General features: G+C 49.2%; 5 protein-coding genes across 5 annotated transcripts; 3 read left to right on the forward strand and 2 right to left on the reverse strand.

Moving 5' to 3' along the window:
• Positions 1-254: 254 nt before the first annotated feature.
• Positions 255-3,377, forward strand: B0J16DRAFT_344624 (uncharacterized protein). Its single transcript, XM_046128191.1, has 5 exons — positions 255-470; positions 539-672; positions 721-1,849; positions 1,897-2,665; positions 2,720-3,377. Exons 1-5 carry the CDS (start codon positions 274-276, stop codon positions 3,254-3,256), a joined length of 2,766 nt encoding a protein of 921 aa, XP_045981250.1. The 5' UTR covers positions 255-273; the 3' UTR covers positions 3,257-3,377.
• Positions 3,378-5,744, reverse strand: B0J16DRAFT_344627 (Neurochondrin-domain-containing protein). The gene is made up of 3 exons (XM_046128192.1): positions 5,245-5,744; positions 4,885-5,191; positions 3,378-4,834 (listed from the first exon to the last, which is right to left on the reverse strand). The coding sequence occupies exons 1-3, from the start codon at positions 5,601-5,603 to the stop codon at positions 3,629-3,631; spliced, it is 1,872 nt and encodes a 623-aa protein (XP_045981251.1). The 5' UTR covers positions 5,604-5,744; the 3' UTR covers positions 3,378-3,628.
• A 539-nt stretch (positions 5,745-6,283) lies between these two features.
• Positions 6,284-9,611, forward strand: B0J16DRAFT_154594 (chloride channel). The gene is made up of 6 exons (XM_046122102.1): positions 6,284-7,267; positions 7,332-7,484; positions 7,534-7,648; positions 7,698-7,789; positions 7,840-8,025; positions 8,078-9,611. The coding sequence occupies exons 1-6, from the start codon at positions 6,410-6,412 to the stop codon at positions 9,401-9,403; spliced, it is 2,730 nt and encodes a 909-aa protein (XP_045981252.1). The 5' UTR covers positions 6,284-6,409; the 3' UTR covers positions 9,404-9,611.
• A 282-nt stretch (positions 9,612-9,893) lies between these two features.
• B0J16DRAFT_356647 (uncharacterized protein) lies at positions 9,894-11,330 on the forward strand (the record flags this gene model as incomplete). Its single annotated transcript, XM_046129487.1, has 1 exon — positions 9,894-11,330. The coding sequence occupies one exon, from the start codon at positions 9,894-9,896 to the stop codon at positions 11,328-11,330; it is 1,437 nt and encodes a 478-aa protein (XP_045981253.1).
• Positions 11,331-11,357: 27 nt separating this feature from the next.
• Positions 11,358-13,845, reverse strand: B0J16DRAFT_385897 (major facilitator superfamily domain-containing protein; the record flags this gene model as incomplete). Its single annotated transcript, XM_046131536.1, has 4 exons — positions 11,358-12,002; positions 12,432-13,486; positions 13,544-13,682; positions 13,741-13,845. 4 exons carry the CDS (start codon positions 13,843-13,845, stop codon positions 11,358-11,360), a joined length of 1,944 nt encoding a protein of 647 aa, XP_045981254.1.
• Positions 13,846-14,223: the final 378 nt, after the last annotated feature.

Genomic DNA, 14,223 nt, shown 5'->3' on the forward strand with positions numbered 1-14,223 from the left:
CGCACTTTCCCAAATGCGGAAATTGCCGGATGTATAAAATAATCGGGACACAGAAGCCTACTGACAAAATGACATGGGCATTTCGGCACTAAGATAACGAGTAGACTATGCTAATCTTTTACGACACCCATCCATAAGTCTCCGTTTCTTCCACCCACCTGCTTTCCTAGGCAACCAAGTCACGTGGTGCAGGCATTTTGCGCGTCCTGGTCGCACCTATTGTCGCGATTAGCAGGCATTAATTAACGCGACAGGTTGCCTAGCCGGCGCGTCATGCTACTTGGTGTCAGCTCAACTCGTGGGCTCACGATTGCCCCTCTCCTTCGCCAGACCAACACAAAATTGATATTCCGACCTGTAAACTATTGCAATTTGTGTTTGTTATCTCAGAAAGCGCCAGGAAAATCGTACAACATGGCACCCAAACAGGCGACACTCGGGTATGTCAAGTCCGGCCAGAGCACGATTGGGTGCGTGTGGAGGAACATTACAACTCTGCGAATCTCAATTGCTAATCAGGACTGACTATTCTGTACAGAAAATTCTTCGGAGCAAAAAATGCGCCAGCCCAACAAACAAAGCTTTCCTTCAGCACCAAGCCCAAGAAAGACAAGGTGAAAGAAGAAGAGGACGCTGATCCGAAGGTTCAGTCAAGTCCAGATTCAGATAAAGGTGACATCATCCCAGTCAGTTCCATTCACAGTCTAATACTGGAGTTAGAATCAAAAAAGAGAGCTCGCCCAAAGAAAATTGAACCCGAACCGACCCAAATTAAGAAAGAGGAAGTCGATGACGATACCGATGGACCTGTCACCAAGCGAGCACGACGAACTCGGAAGCGAGTTGAAGAGGACGAAGATGAAGAGATGAATGAGGAGCCCGTCAAGAAAAAGGAATCTGTATCCCCCAGTAAAGTCAAGTCGGCCAGCTCATCGCCAAAACCGAAGTCACCCAAGAAGTCTAAGGCCAGGGCTGTCAAGGAAATTACCCCTGAAGAAAACGACGAGCCCACCAAAGAGGAAGCCTCAACCGCATCTGCTTCCGAAGCGGAAGCGGAAGATGAGGTAGACATTGACGAGAAGCCTGAGGTTGCTGCAAAAGCTCGTGAGAAGGTCCAGACAAAATTCAAGTCGAAAACCAAAGATCCTTACCCTGATTGGCAGCCTGGTACCCCTGTTCCATATGCCGCGTTGTGTACAACGTTCTCTCTTGTTGAGATGACCACCAAGCGTTTGATTATCATGGAGCATTGCTCCTTATTCCTTCGTCAGGTCATGCGTCTGACGCCTGACGACCTGCTGCCCACTGTCCTGCTGATGATCAATAAGCTGGCGCCTGATTACGCGGGCATAGAGCTGGGAATCGGCGAATCGTTGATTATGAAAGCTATCGGCGAAACTACTGGACGAAGTCTCCAGGTGATCAAGGCTGACCAGAAGGAAATTGGCGACCTTGGGTTGGTCGCTGTAAAGAGTCGATCAACGCAGCGGACCATGTTCAAGCCCAAGCCTTTGACTGTAAAGGGTGTCCACCAAGGATTGATGAACATCGCCACCGTTGCCGGAAACGGCGCCCAAGGTCGTAAAGTTGACGGTATAAAGAAGCTTCTCGCTGCAGCTGACGCCAATTCCACCGGCAAAGTGGATATTACCAAGGACAAGGGCGGACCAAGTGAGGCCAAGTTTATTATTCGATTCTTGGAAGGGAAGCTGAGACTTGGTCTCGCTGAGAGAACTGTTCTGGTTTCTCTGGCTCAAGCTATTGTTGCTCACGAAGCAGACGCTAAGGACAAGGCTCCCAGTACCACTGATTTGGAGAAGGGAGAGTCAATCCTCAAAACGGTTTACAGGTAGGAAATATTGATCAACGAGAAGAACATGCGCTGACAAAACGTAGTGAGCTACCCAGTTACGATGTTATCATTCCTGCTATTCTCGAACATGGCATTATGAAGCTCCGAGAAAACTGCAAGCTTCGACCTGGTGTCCCACTGAAGCCTATGTTAGCTAAACCGACCAAAGCCATCACTGAAGTCCTTGATCGGTTTGAAGGACAGAAGTTTACGTGCGAGTATAAGTACGATGGCGAAAGAGCACAGATCCACTATGTGGCCAAAGATGCACCCCAGGAACTAAACGAAGCGAGTCAGGGTGCGGCCAAGGAGGCGGCAGCTGGTGTTGCTAGTATCTTCTCCAGAAACTCGGAGGACCTCTCCAAAAAGTACCCTGATATCCTTGCCAAGCTCCACACATGGGTCAAGCTTGATACAAAGAGCTTCGTCCTAGATTGCGAGACCGTGGCTTGGGACGTTGACGAAAAGAAGGTATTGCCCTTCCAGCAGCTCATGACACGAAAGAAGAAAGATGTCAAGGTCGAGGATGTCAAGGTCAAGGTCTGCGTGTTTGCATTCGATCTCTTGTACCTCAACGGAGAAGCTGTTGTTGAAAAAGCCCTTCGCGAGCGACGAGAGCTTTTACAAACCGCTTTCAACCCAGTGGAGGGTGAGTTTGCCTTTGCTACCCACATGGACGGCCAGGAGCTGGACGAGATCCAAGTTTTCCTTGACGAGAGTGTCAAAGCGTCATGCGAAGGTCTCATGGTAAAGATGTTGGACGGGACTGAGAGCGGATACGAACCTAGCAAGAGAAGTCGTAACTGGCTCAAGGTGAGTATCCATAACATCTGCTGTCGAGGGTAGAATGGCTAACTGCTTTCACAGATCAAGAAGGACTATCTTTCGGGGGTGGGCGATTCTCTGGATCTTGTTGTTTTGGGTGCTTACTATGGTAAAGGCAAGCGTACCTCTGTGTATGGTGCATTCCTCTTGGCCTGCTATAATCCGAACTCGGAAACATACGAAACTGTGTGCAATATCGGCACTGGGTTCTCCGAGCAGGTTTTGGAAGACCTCCACAAACAGCTCTCGGAAATCACCATTGACAGGCCCAAGCCCTTCTACTCGCACTCCTCTGGTGGCCAGCATCAGCCTGACATTTGGTTCGAGCCTCGATATGTCTGGGAGGTCAAGACAGCAGACTTGACCCTCAGCCCACGCTATAAGGCTGGTGCCCATGAAGGTGTTGATCCCTCAGGCAGCAAGGGAATCAGCCTTCGATTCCCACGCTTCATCCGCGTTCGTGATGACAAAAAGGCTGATGCTGCTACAACAAGCCGACAGGTTGCTGAAATGTACCGCAAGCAGGAGAGCGTGACAAAGAACAAGGGTCCTTCAGTTGACGACGATTTTGAGTACTAGACTTATCATTTGGTTTTTGGCATTGGTCGTCCGGAGGCTGGAAGGTATATGGCATGGCAGTTTATTGCAATGGCGTTTGGTGGTCATATGGTATTGGTCCTTCCGAAGTAGTGAAGTGTATGCTTCGATGTAAAATTTAATGACTTCTTCGGCCTCAATGATTTCACCGTACGTAAATGTCAACGTAGGGCAAGCAAGCTCGTCTAGGGCGGTTGTTAGGGCGAGCATGCAGGCCTGGAACGGCACCCTTTGCCGCCTGAAGAGCAAGTTATGCTACGAATACTGGCCCCTTTCTTTTCATGCACATGATTCAATGTTCTTTTCCATGGAACCCGTTAGATGCCCATCCGACTTTCCGATCTGGTTATTGCCCTACTGACTCAACGACGCCAGTGTAGCAAGTACATCCTCTAGCATCTCCCTCTCAGGGTCGTCTTTTCCGAGTTGCTTATCTAGTTGAGCTGCAATACCATGGATAGCAGCCATGGAGTGCCAATACCTTTGCCGCATGCCCGAGTTAGCTTCGATAAGCACAGCGCAGCAGAGCTGCAAAGCGGCAACTATCGCTTCCTGACAAAGGGGTGAGAGTCCGGAGTCCGGAATGTCCCATGCTGCTACTGCGGTAATCAGATCCATCCAACCTTCAGGTACACCACCCGTTTCTTGCTCAACTATGGGAAGCAGGACACGGACAATTTCAGTGGCTCGCGCTGTGTCTTGGTCTTGAAGTGTCCGGCTATGCTGAAGAACTGAGCTGAGATCTCTAGTAAGAATTGCCCAACCTTGGTTGGCAAGAAAAAGGTCGCGCCCTTGTGGCAATGTAGTCAACCCTTCCAGTGCGACAAGCACAGCAGATCGAAAGTCGAGCTTATCTTGTGAGCTAGACTTGTAGAGGTCCATAAACATATCGATCAATCCTGTAGCTTCTTTTCGCAGGGTGTCGTTCTCTTCTTCTCGTAACCAGAGTGCCAACGCTCGTACGGCAGAGAGTATAAACATGTCATCATCAGCATTATCTTTCATCGAATCCCAGGCCAGTGTGTGGTGTTTTCCAGTTGAAGTGTCTGCTGTGCTAGTACGAGCGTCAGGATGTAAACCCATCGCTCCAGCAACTGATGCGTCCCATCGGTCACGCAGATATTCAGCCGTGAGGGACATTGTCTCCGAGATGCCCTTGCGGAGCTTGAGAAGGTTTTCAGGGGCCATGAAGAAAGTCTCCAGGGATTCGTCTTCAAGACATTGTACGAGATATCCGACGAAGACAGAGATGACATCGAAAGCAGACGTGAGCCGTGTCGATATCTTGGAATATTCGGGCTTGTTTAGCTGTTCAAGAAGACTAGGAGCAGAAGAACGTATGTCGATGAGGAGAAGGTTGATGAGTAGGAAAGAAAAAGCCTTGTCCTCCTTCCTATCGTCTGCGAACACGAGTTTGGGAGCCTCGCTGGGGAAGGCCTGAAGTATTGAAGCAGTTGCGTTGGTATAGGCTGCACGAGCCTCAGGCGTTGGCCTGCTTGTGACGAGATTCTTAATGTAGCTGACAACATTCTTGAGCCACTTTGGTTGCTGAGGTAGGAACTAGAATATTGATTAGCATATCTGCTTATTAGTTGTCACTGATAACATACGGCGGAGCTGGCGTGCCGGAGAAAGTAGCCAAGAAACTCAAGGAGAGTGACTGCGTCAGTTCCAGTGAAGGATGAGACCAGGCTTTGGACTGTATCGTCGACTTGTCTAGCCAGTGCAGCGTGGTCTTCAACACATGTCATAGAATTAAGCCAGGCAAAAGAGAAGATGTCGAGAACCTGTGTATGGCTAGGTGCAATTTCTGTAAGGGGACTAAAGTCTTGTATCTTGACGAATGTTTGTGCTCCTTGTTGAGAACTGACGAAAGTATGCAGCAGCTGAAGTATCAGCTTGGTTGTATCGTGAGAGCTAATGGATACAGTCAGTATCTGATTATAGTACAGGTAATTTGGCGGCCATACCTATACAGGACTGCGCTGACGAGTAGAGGGATTCTGTCGAGGAACTTTGCGTCACAGCGGGCTTGATCTGGAAGCAGAATGGAGAATATGTGTAAAACAGACACGACCAAGTCAAGCAACTCGTTGGAATTCTTGATTGAAGGGTTTGAACCTGTCCTCAGAAGGCGATCAAGAAACTTTGGTGAAAGACAGGACCACAAGCTCTGTACAGTCTGCTCGTCTTGCCGTAATTGTTCTGAGCCATCGAGGACAGATTTAAGGAGCGCTAGCCCTACGAATCTTTGAGTATCATCTTTTGCTCTGAGGAGTGATTGTATCTGGTTGATATCTGCGGGTTGAGAAGCTGTATTGTCTGCCATCTCTAGCTCAGATGAGATGGGATATGGGGTTTTGCCTTGTCCCTTTCTGTTGTAATCGATCTGATTGCATTCGAGTACTTGGACGTAAAGACTGGTTGGATAGATAGGTGTACTACGATATTTGTTAAGAATGAGTTCATGTTGATGGATTGAGCTTGCAATAGGTTAGTAGGTATCGGCTTTGTGAGGCCCACAATTTACTAGGTACCTAGGTAAGGTTGACACCTCGAGGCATTCTAGAAGCCTCCAACGATAATAGCATCTATCCATTACTGTTAATAGAACCTAGGTAGTAAGCCTTTAGTTCCATGATAAATCTAGGTAATTAACTACTACTGAAATAGGTGTAGAAGCATGGAATGAATGATTCTGCCGGGAATAGACCATCGATGGCAAGACAATGTTTTAGCCAGCTAACCGTGACAATTAATTGATATACTTTAGTACCTAATAGGTAGGTAATATTTCTGAGAGAAGGGGGCTCCCCTGTCTCAGATATAAATAATGAACGCGATGATGCTTTCAGGTGGTCAATTAGACGCTTTAGGCAATAAAAATTAAAGCTTAGACTAGGTACTTACCTGGGTATTGTTTGTAGGTTACTTACCTAGGTACCTAGGTACTTATGGATCGCCCGCAGGACATGGAGCAGCCACTGGAATCCCACTACTGCGTGTCCTCCATTACCTTAGTACTAGCCTACATACTGTACTGCCACTTTATCAACAATATTGTATACACAACCTTGTATCTCGATTCTCTCCCTCTCGATTTGTCGAAAGTGAGCGTCGCCATCGCACAATGTCATGAGCCGAATCATGTCTGGAGCGCCTCGAGACGATACCTACCCTTACGCCTTCGCATCCACGTCCGCTTCATCCTCGTCGCAAACGCCTAATTCCGATGATCGCGACGAGCTTGACTTTCTCCATGACAACGAAAACGACCATGTCAGACCCAGCAACGACAGTGGCCGCGGAAGAGCTCGGGATAGAGATCATGTTCTAGGCGACGACCCTTTGCAAGGCAACTTGAGTGCGCCTATGACTTTCAAGCGAAGACAAGGTCCCTCATTGTGGTCTGCTCCTTCTCGACTTCTCTCCGCCATCACAGGCTCGCCATCAAACGCTTCTTCGAGAGGAGCTTCACCTGCTGTCTTCTCTGGCTCCAACACTTCCCCGCGCGCCGAACCTGTCATCTTTAACGAAGCTACCAAAGATGGAGCGCCGCACGACTGGTACATCGAAGGACCGGGACGCCGAGTCGGATACGAGGATCTCACTGCCATCGACTGGATTTTTGAATACACAAAAGAGCGCCAGAGGCTACGTATGCTCTACTCCAGTGCATCCGGGGTTATAGGTCCTGTGCGGCGGCTCATTGATGCTAGCCAAGTCTGGATTATCCTGCTTTTGACAGGAATGCTTGTGGGAGCTGTCGCTGCAGGAATCAATGTTACGACCGATTGGCTTGGAGACTTGAAGGAAGGATACTGTTCAAGTGGTCCAGAAGGCGGCCATTTCTACCTTAACAAGGCCTTTTGCTGTTATGGCTACGATCAGGGTTCCAAGTGCGACGGCTGGAAGTCTTGGGGTGACGCTCTGGGCGTTCATTCAAAAGGCGGCAAGTGGTTTATTGAGTATCTGTTTTTTGTTTCTCTCGCGGTATGTTATGTTATCCCTGACCCATTTACCGTTCGTTCAAGTCATAACTAACAGCTGCCAAAAGATGCTGTTCGCTTACGTTGCTGCCGTGCTTGTCCAGGAATATGCCATCTACGCTAAGCATAGTGGTATCCCTGAGATCAAAACTGTTCTTGGGGGCTTCGTCATCCGAAGGTTCCTTGGAATCTGGACTCTTGTGACCAAATCGCTTGGCCTTGTAAGTTCGAGCTATGTCCATCACACGGTTGTTACTTACAGACTCGTAGTCTCTTGCGGTGGCATCGGGCATGTGGTTAGGAAAAGAAGGCCCTCTGATTCACGTCGCTTGCTGTTGCGCAAACGTGTTTACGAAATTGTTTCGAAACATCAACGACAATGAAGGTAAAGCATGTTCAATTCAGAGGCGTCAACAATCAACTGACATTTGTAGCACGGAAACGAGAGGTCCTCTCAGCCGCTGCCGCTTCGGGTGTCTCAGTGGCCTTTGGCTCACCCATTGGCGGCGTATTGTTCAGTCTTGAAGTGAGTGGCGCTCATGCAGTCTCAAAAATGTCGATACTAACCCTCAAAAGACTTTGTCTTACTACTTCCCCGACAAGACTATGTGGCAGAGCTTCGTCTGTGCCATGACTGCTGCTGTCGTTCTTCAAGCTTTCGACCCCTTTAGATCCGGCAAGCTTGTCTTGTATCAGGTTCACTACAGCATTGGATGGCATGGCTTTGAACTGTTACCTTACGCCATTCTTGGTGTTCTAGGGGTAAGTCAGATACAATCCCTTGATTGGTTCGTCTAGCTGACAGTGTTTCAAGGGCATTCATGGCGGCCTCTTCATCAAACTGAACATGGCCATCGCTCGCTGGAAGAAAGCAAACCGATGGATCCCTGGTCCATTCGTCCAAGTTCTCATTGTGGCGTTCTTCACTGCTCTTATAAACTATCCCAACTTCTACATGAAGCTCCAAACGACTGAACTCGTCTCCAATCTCTTTTCTGAGTGCTCACAAGTTCTCGACGACCCTATTGGTCTCTGTAGAACAGGCGCCGCTTCGGCCAAAACCATTGTTCTTCTCGTCTTTGCTTCAGTCTTGGGCTTTTTCCTCGCTGCTGTGACCTTTGGCCTACAAATTCCTGCTGGTATCATTCTGCCTTCAATGGCTATTGGTGCCTTGACTGGTCGTGCGGTGGGTATTGTCATGGAGATTTGGGTTACCAACCATCCGGGCTTCTTTCTCTTCGGCTCATGCGAGCCTGATATTCCTTGTGTGACACCAGGGACATATGCTATAGTCGGCGCAGCAGCATCTCTAGCTGGTGTCACTCGTCTGACCGTCTCCATCGTGGTCATCATGTTCGAGCTCACCGGTGCTCTTACTTATGTCCTTCCTATCATGATTGCTGTTATGATATCAAAATGGGTGGGCGATGCTTTTTCACGCCGTGGTATCTATGAATCATGGATTCATTTTAACGAGTACCCTTTCCTTGACAACAGCGAGAATAACGACGCCATCCCCGATATTCCGGCTGCTCAAGTCATGACTCGCATCGAGGACCTCGTTGTTCTTACTGCAACGGGCCATACCATCTCGTCGCTTACAACTATACTTGAGATGCACTCATACCGTGGCTTCCCAGTTATATCAGACCCTCGAGAAGCTATTCTTCTCGGTTATATCTCCCGTGCCGAGCTTGCTTATAATCTCTCAGCCTCCACGCAAGCACCCCGTTCGCTCCCCCTAGAGACAGAAGCCTTCTTCTCCCACCAGCCCATGGCTGACCCCCGGACGACACTTGATCTTCGCCCATGGATGGACCAAACGCCGCTCACACTACCATCGCATACAAGCCTTCATCTCGTCGCTACTTACTTCCAGAAACTTGGCTTGCGCTACCTCCTATTCAGCGATCGTGGCGTACTTCAGGGCTTACTGACGAAGAAGGACGTCTGGTACGTCCTCAATGGAGCTGAAGAGACACGGCGTACTATGGGCTTGACATCGGCTGGCGTTGGCCATGAGACTGGCGTAGCGGATAGGACGCCAGACGACAACGGCGGCGGCGAAAGAAGCGGGCTTTTGCGCGGTGATAACGCTGATGATGGGGATAGTATTCAAGGCGAAGAGCCGATGTTGTGAAAAGAGTCATTTTAAATTTGATACTGGGCTTTGTAACATACAATTGGCTTTATGAACGGTCTTACTTTTTGACCACATATAGACAATCCAATACGAGGCGCCATCGACGATGCCATGTAAGCAGCTTATTCATCTCTTATTACGCAGCGCCCGCACTTCGTCAGCGTATTTGGTGAAGCCTGTTGGTCAGAGTGAATGTCACGGTCACAGTCTTGTGAGGGGTAGTGGAAAGGTTGACTGATAGCCTGAGACGCTTGGTATACAGACATTATCACCCAAAGTGTATTTCACCACCGGTTGTACAAACGTAAGCACTACCCCATCTAGATAAATGGCTGAAGAGTGGCTTAAGGTATAAGAGACCTCCGCCCCCCCGACTCTTGCCAGTTGTCTCTAGGCAAGCTAATTCCCACTCATGAATCGTCTCCTCAGCTTGTCTTCACATCTCACTCACTTTTCGAGGATCTTTCAACGTCAACCGCTTCATACAATGGTCACCCATTATGACGCTATTGTTCTTGGCTCTGGTCAAAGTGGCAATCCTGTTGCCAAAGCATTCGCCAATGCGGGCCACAAGACAGCTGTAATTGAGCGCACAGCACTGGGCGGGACTTGTGTTAACGTCGGATGCACACCTACGAAAACCATGATTGCATCCGGACGAGCAGCGTTCATGGCCAAGCGAGGTAAGGATTATGGCGTACGCGCAGGAAATGACAGTTTTGAGATTGACATGGCTCGCGTGAGGCAACGCAAGCGTGCAATCGTTGAGCAATGGAACTCGGGTAGTGTTAGGGGTTTAAAGGCAGCAGGAGTGGAGGTTCTTATGGGAGAAGGAAGTTTTGTGGGAGATAAAAGCCTTAGAGTTGTGTTGAATGAAGGGGGTGAGAAGGAGGTCAGCGCCGACCGGATATTCATCAACGTTGGTGAGAGATCATCGTGGCCGGTTATATCAGGTTTAGACGATGCCGAGCCGTCACGAGTCCTCGACTCAACGTCTATAATGGAGCTCGACGAGGTACCGCAACATCTCGTGGTGCTAGGCGGCGGGTATATCGGCCTTGAGTTTGGGCAGCTCTTTCGTCGCCTGGGCTCTGAAGTGACGGTCATTCAGAGGGCGAAACAACTCGTACCACGTGAAGACCCTGATGTGGCCGAGTGTCTTTTGGATATCCTTCAACAGGATGGTCTTACGGTACACTTATCGAGTACAGTCAACTCGATCTCAGCTATCAAGAACTCGAACAACGCTTTCGCGGTCAGCGTCAACACCACAACTGGCCAGACTGACGTTACTGGATCCCATATTTTGCTGGCAACGGGACGGGTGCCCAATACCGATCGACTGAATCTTCCCGAGGTTGGTATTAAAACGACACCCAGAGGGCATATCATAGTGGATGACAAGTTGCAAACTTCGGTCCCAGGTGTCTACGCCTTGGGCGACTGTCACGGCGGCGCTGCATTCACACACATGTCGTATGATGATTCTCGTATCATTCGCACAAACCTGCTGCCGGAGACCATGGCATCCACGACTCCTGCCGTGCCTACGACGCAGTCTTCGGTATCGAGAGTGTTAACACCCTACGTTATGTACACCGATCCACAACTTGGCCATGTCGGACTCCACGCTCGCGATCTTGCCGATAGTAAGAGAGAGGTTAGAACTGCCAAAATGCCCATGAGCTTTGTCGCAAGGGCGCTGGAAACAGCAGAGCCACGCGGAATGATGAAGGCAACTGTGGATGCCAAGACCGGCGAAATCCTGGGTTACACATGCTTAGGGCTCGAAGGAGGTGAGATTATGTCGATTGTGCAGACTGCTATGATGGGTAATCTGAAGTGGTGGGATTTGGAGGCAGCCGTGTATGCTCATCCGACTCTGGCCGAGAGTCTAAACAACCTGTGGGCACATCTAGAATAGAATAATGAGGCCTCTCATGGCTTCATCCTATTTTATTTCTGTACCCTGCGGTTGAGTGTCGGTCGAAACTCGGTCTACCTTTTTCTCTGCTGCCTCTGCTCTGGCGCGGCGTTTTCGAGCCCGTCGCACCTCAATCTCGGTCTCAAGCATTTCAGCGTTGACAGAAACTAGCCTGGGGATAATCTCCTCTACTGCCTGAGCAGATTGTGACTGGGCGGTGCGAAGAGGCATGGGCGCAAATAAGCCAAACCAGTGCAGAGGGTTCTTGTTCTTGTTCTTGTTCTTGTTCCGCTTCTCTTCTTTTGGTTTCTTCTCTCTGGTTTCTGACCCGTCCTTTTCTAGCTCCTCCTCTTCATCCTCATCAATGAAATTGTAGATTGAGAAATCTGGACTTTGACTATCATCATGATTGATAGAAAGAAGCCGTGTCGCCTGCATTCTTTCATCGTAATGATCCTGGCCGTATCTCATGCCTCTCTCGCCGGAGAAATTCGCGCGAGCGATGTTTTGGTAGACAGCAGACTGAATTTGGGAAAGCCTTTGGCGTAATTGAGTGTACTCGTCCAGAAGGCTGAGATAGCGCTCGAGGAGCTGGTCAACATATTGTTGCTCCATGGTGTTGGGTGGGTTCAAGATGGTGTCTGTGCCATGGATGTATCTTTCCGTGTTGATCTTAGCAATTAGTAAAGCAGTCTGAATTAGCTCTTCCTGAGAAGAAAAGACTGGTTCAAGGTTTCTTGATGGAAGGTAGATGTAGGTAGGTAGTTTAAATATGACGAGGGATGTCATTAGAGATACCTAAATAGCAGATATACCTTTTAGGTCTAGCTCCATTGATTAGGTGGTTACCTCCCATCATAGTATAGGTACCTAGTATAGTACTTTCCCCACTACTAGGTACTAAGGTAGGTACCTCCGAATATCACCAATAACAGTTCCATTGTTTTCCTCTTCATAAATACCTAATTATTCTCAACTGAAACAAACCCCTTTCCTTCTACCTCTACCGGGGATCCTGAAATTGTGGTTGAGAGGTCCCCCCGTATACAAAATCGTGGGAATGCCTGATACAAACACGACTATACCCAAACTCCAGCCTACAGTCCCCCATCCGGAACTATCCTTGACCATTCCACCCATGATAGGTCCTACCAAAGAGCCTCCCGAGTATGCCATGTTGTACAGACCGTACGCTTGGGCAATCTGTCCTCCGCCTGTGTCGTCATCGCCCTGGACAGACCAAGTGATCTCGGCCATCAACGGACCGAAGATGCAGGCCATGGTAATACCTACGCCGGCAAGGAGGCCGCACAGTAAGATCTTGTCCTGAATCGTGTTTTCATCAACGAACATCAGGCATGTAACAAAGGGAGTTGCGAAGAGAAAGCCAAAAGACGCGAGCCATTTGGGTCCATACCGGTCGCCTATCATACCAACCACAGGACCAAGAAATGACGGCAGAATCAAAGGCAGAAAGATCAGTCCCGCCCCTATTGAGTCCCATCCGAAGATCTCATGTGTGAGAAGGGGAAGCGTGCTTTCGAGTGCGGTGTTGATGAGTGCCTGGACAAACGTTCCCCAGAGAGCAGCCAAGAATCGAGGCTGCTTCAAAAGGTTGACTAGGGTCTTGACGGGTGAGTGCTTGTCCTGATATTCAGTTGTTTGAACGGGGCTGTCTTCGCTCTTGTCGGCTCTCGATTCATCCCGACCACCCACAACGCCCTCCGGATCTGCTGACGCTGCAGTTTCCGCCCCGTCAAACCAAATTTTGGCGGTCTTGACCTCAATGATGACAAGACGAAGGGCAATGTCTACAGCAAGCAGACCGAAACACATGGCAAAAACGGAATAGTAACCGCCTTTGCCGTAGACGACACCGCCCAGTAGAGGCGCCACCAAGATGCCGAGACTGCAAGCAGTGCTGATCCAACCCATAGCTTTACCGACATGCTCCTTGTCAACAGTGTCAACAACCAACGCAAGACCAACAGTCCAGGTCAATGCCGCAGAAATACCTTGCAAAGCGCGGCCAATCATGAAAAGGGCAAGAGACCGACCAAGACACAAGAAGATGGTAGCTCCGCATAGAACGACCAGACCTATGAGCATGGGAATCTTGCGATTGTGGATTCTGTCGGCCAAATAACCCCAAACAGCTGACATGATCGCCATCAGTCATGATATCGTCGTTTCAAGGTACAGGATCAACTTACGAGAACTTGCCAAGAGAGCAGCACCAAACACGGCCAATGCTATTGAAACCCAATACTGCACTCTGTCCGGACGAATTCCAACTCGTTCCTCAAAGGAGAAAGGAAGAATGGGAACAATGACGCCATAGAGGAAGATGTCCTGTCCGATGAAATCAGCGTGAGTGTGTCGTGGGGCCCGAGAACACCATGTTACTTACAGTGAAGATGGCAAAGGAACAAGTGGTAACAATGAGGCTGACCGAGGATCTCACTTTGAGCAAGACTGGTGGCTTGTCTTTCTGAGTCCATTTGAGCAACACCATGGCCAAGATTCGACCCACCGAATGGCGCTCAGTTGGCCAGAGTCTCAATGAGAGTGTCCATCGAAACAGCACAAGCCAGAGCGGAAGCGCTGGATTATAACCAAATCCTTACTAAACATATAGCCGCCTTCTTTCTTTCTCTGTACCCACTCAACTCTTCGGGTTACGGACCTTTCGTGCCCCGGCGATGGATGGATGACAGGTCAATTCTCCCTTTGAGGTTTAGCGTCAACTTGGTTAGGTATTGGTGACTTCAACATGTTGGCCGAAGATGCAGAACGTCTTTGAACTATTGATGACTGTGATCATCTACAGGAGGAAACTAGCTCAGTTGATTCAACGTTGCGGACAAAACAAGGTATTCGTCCTTGAGATATG

Source organism: Fusarium flagelliforme (assembly GCF_020744385.1).
Source record: "Fusarium flagelliforme strain FIESC 12 MPI-CAGE-AA-0113 chromosome Unknown B0J16scaffold_5, whole genome shotgun sequence".
Taxonomy (NCBI): Eukaryota; Fungi; Ascomycota; class Sordariomycetes; order Hypocreales; family Nectriaceae; genus Fusarium; species Fusarium flagelliforme.

Bases quoted from the DNA above. Each gene is read 5' to 3' on its own strand.
- B0J16DRAFT_344624 (XM_046128191.1), top strand. From the start codon at position 274: ATGCTACTTGGTGTCAGCTCAACTCGTGGGCTCACGATTGCCCCTCTC. The intron at 471-538 runs GTGCGTGTGGAG...TATTCTGTACAG, and splicing joins TCCGGCCAGAGCACGATTGG to AAAATTCTTCGGAGCAAAAA. The intron at 673-720 runs GTGACATCATCC...TACTGGAGTTAG, and splicing joins AAGTCCAGATTCAGATAAAG to AATCAAAAAAGAGAGCTCGC.
- B0J16DRAFT_344627 (XM_046128192.1), bottom strand. From the start codon at position 5,603: ATGGCAGACAATACAGCTTCTCAACCCGCAGATATCAACCAGATACAA. The intron at 5,192-5,244 runs GTATGGCCGCCA...TGTATCCATTAG, and splicing joins GTCAGCGCAGTCCTGTATAG to CTCTCACGATACAACCAAGC. The intron at 4,835-4,884 runs GTATGTTATCAG...TCAATATTCTAG, and splicing joins TCCGGCACGCCAGCTCCGCC to TTCCTACCTCAGCAACCAAA.
- B0J16DRAFT_154594 (XM_046122102.1), top strand. From the start codon at position 6,410: ATGAGCCGAATCATGTCTGGAGCGCCTCGAGACGATACCTACCCTTAC. The intron at 7,268-7,331 runs GTATGTTATGTT...AGCTGCCAAAAG, and splicing joins TGTTTTTTGTTTCTCTCGCG to ATGCTGTTCGCTTACGTTGC. The intron at 7,790-7,839 runs GTGAGTGGCGCT...AACCCTCAAAAG, and splicing joins GCGTATTGTTCAGTCTTGAA to ACTTTGTCTTACTACTTCCC.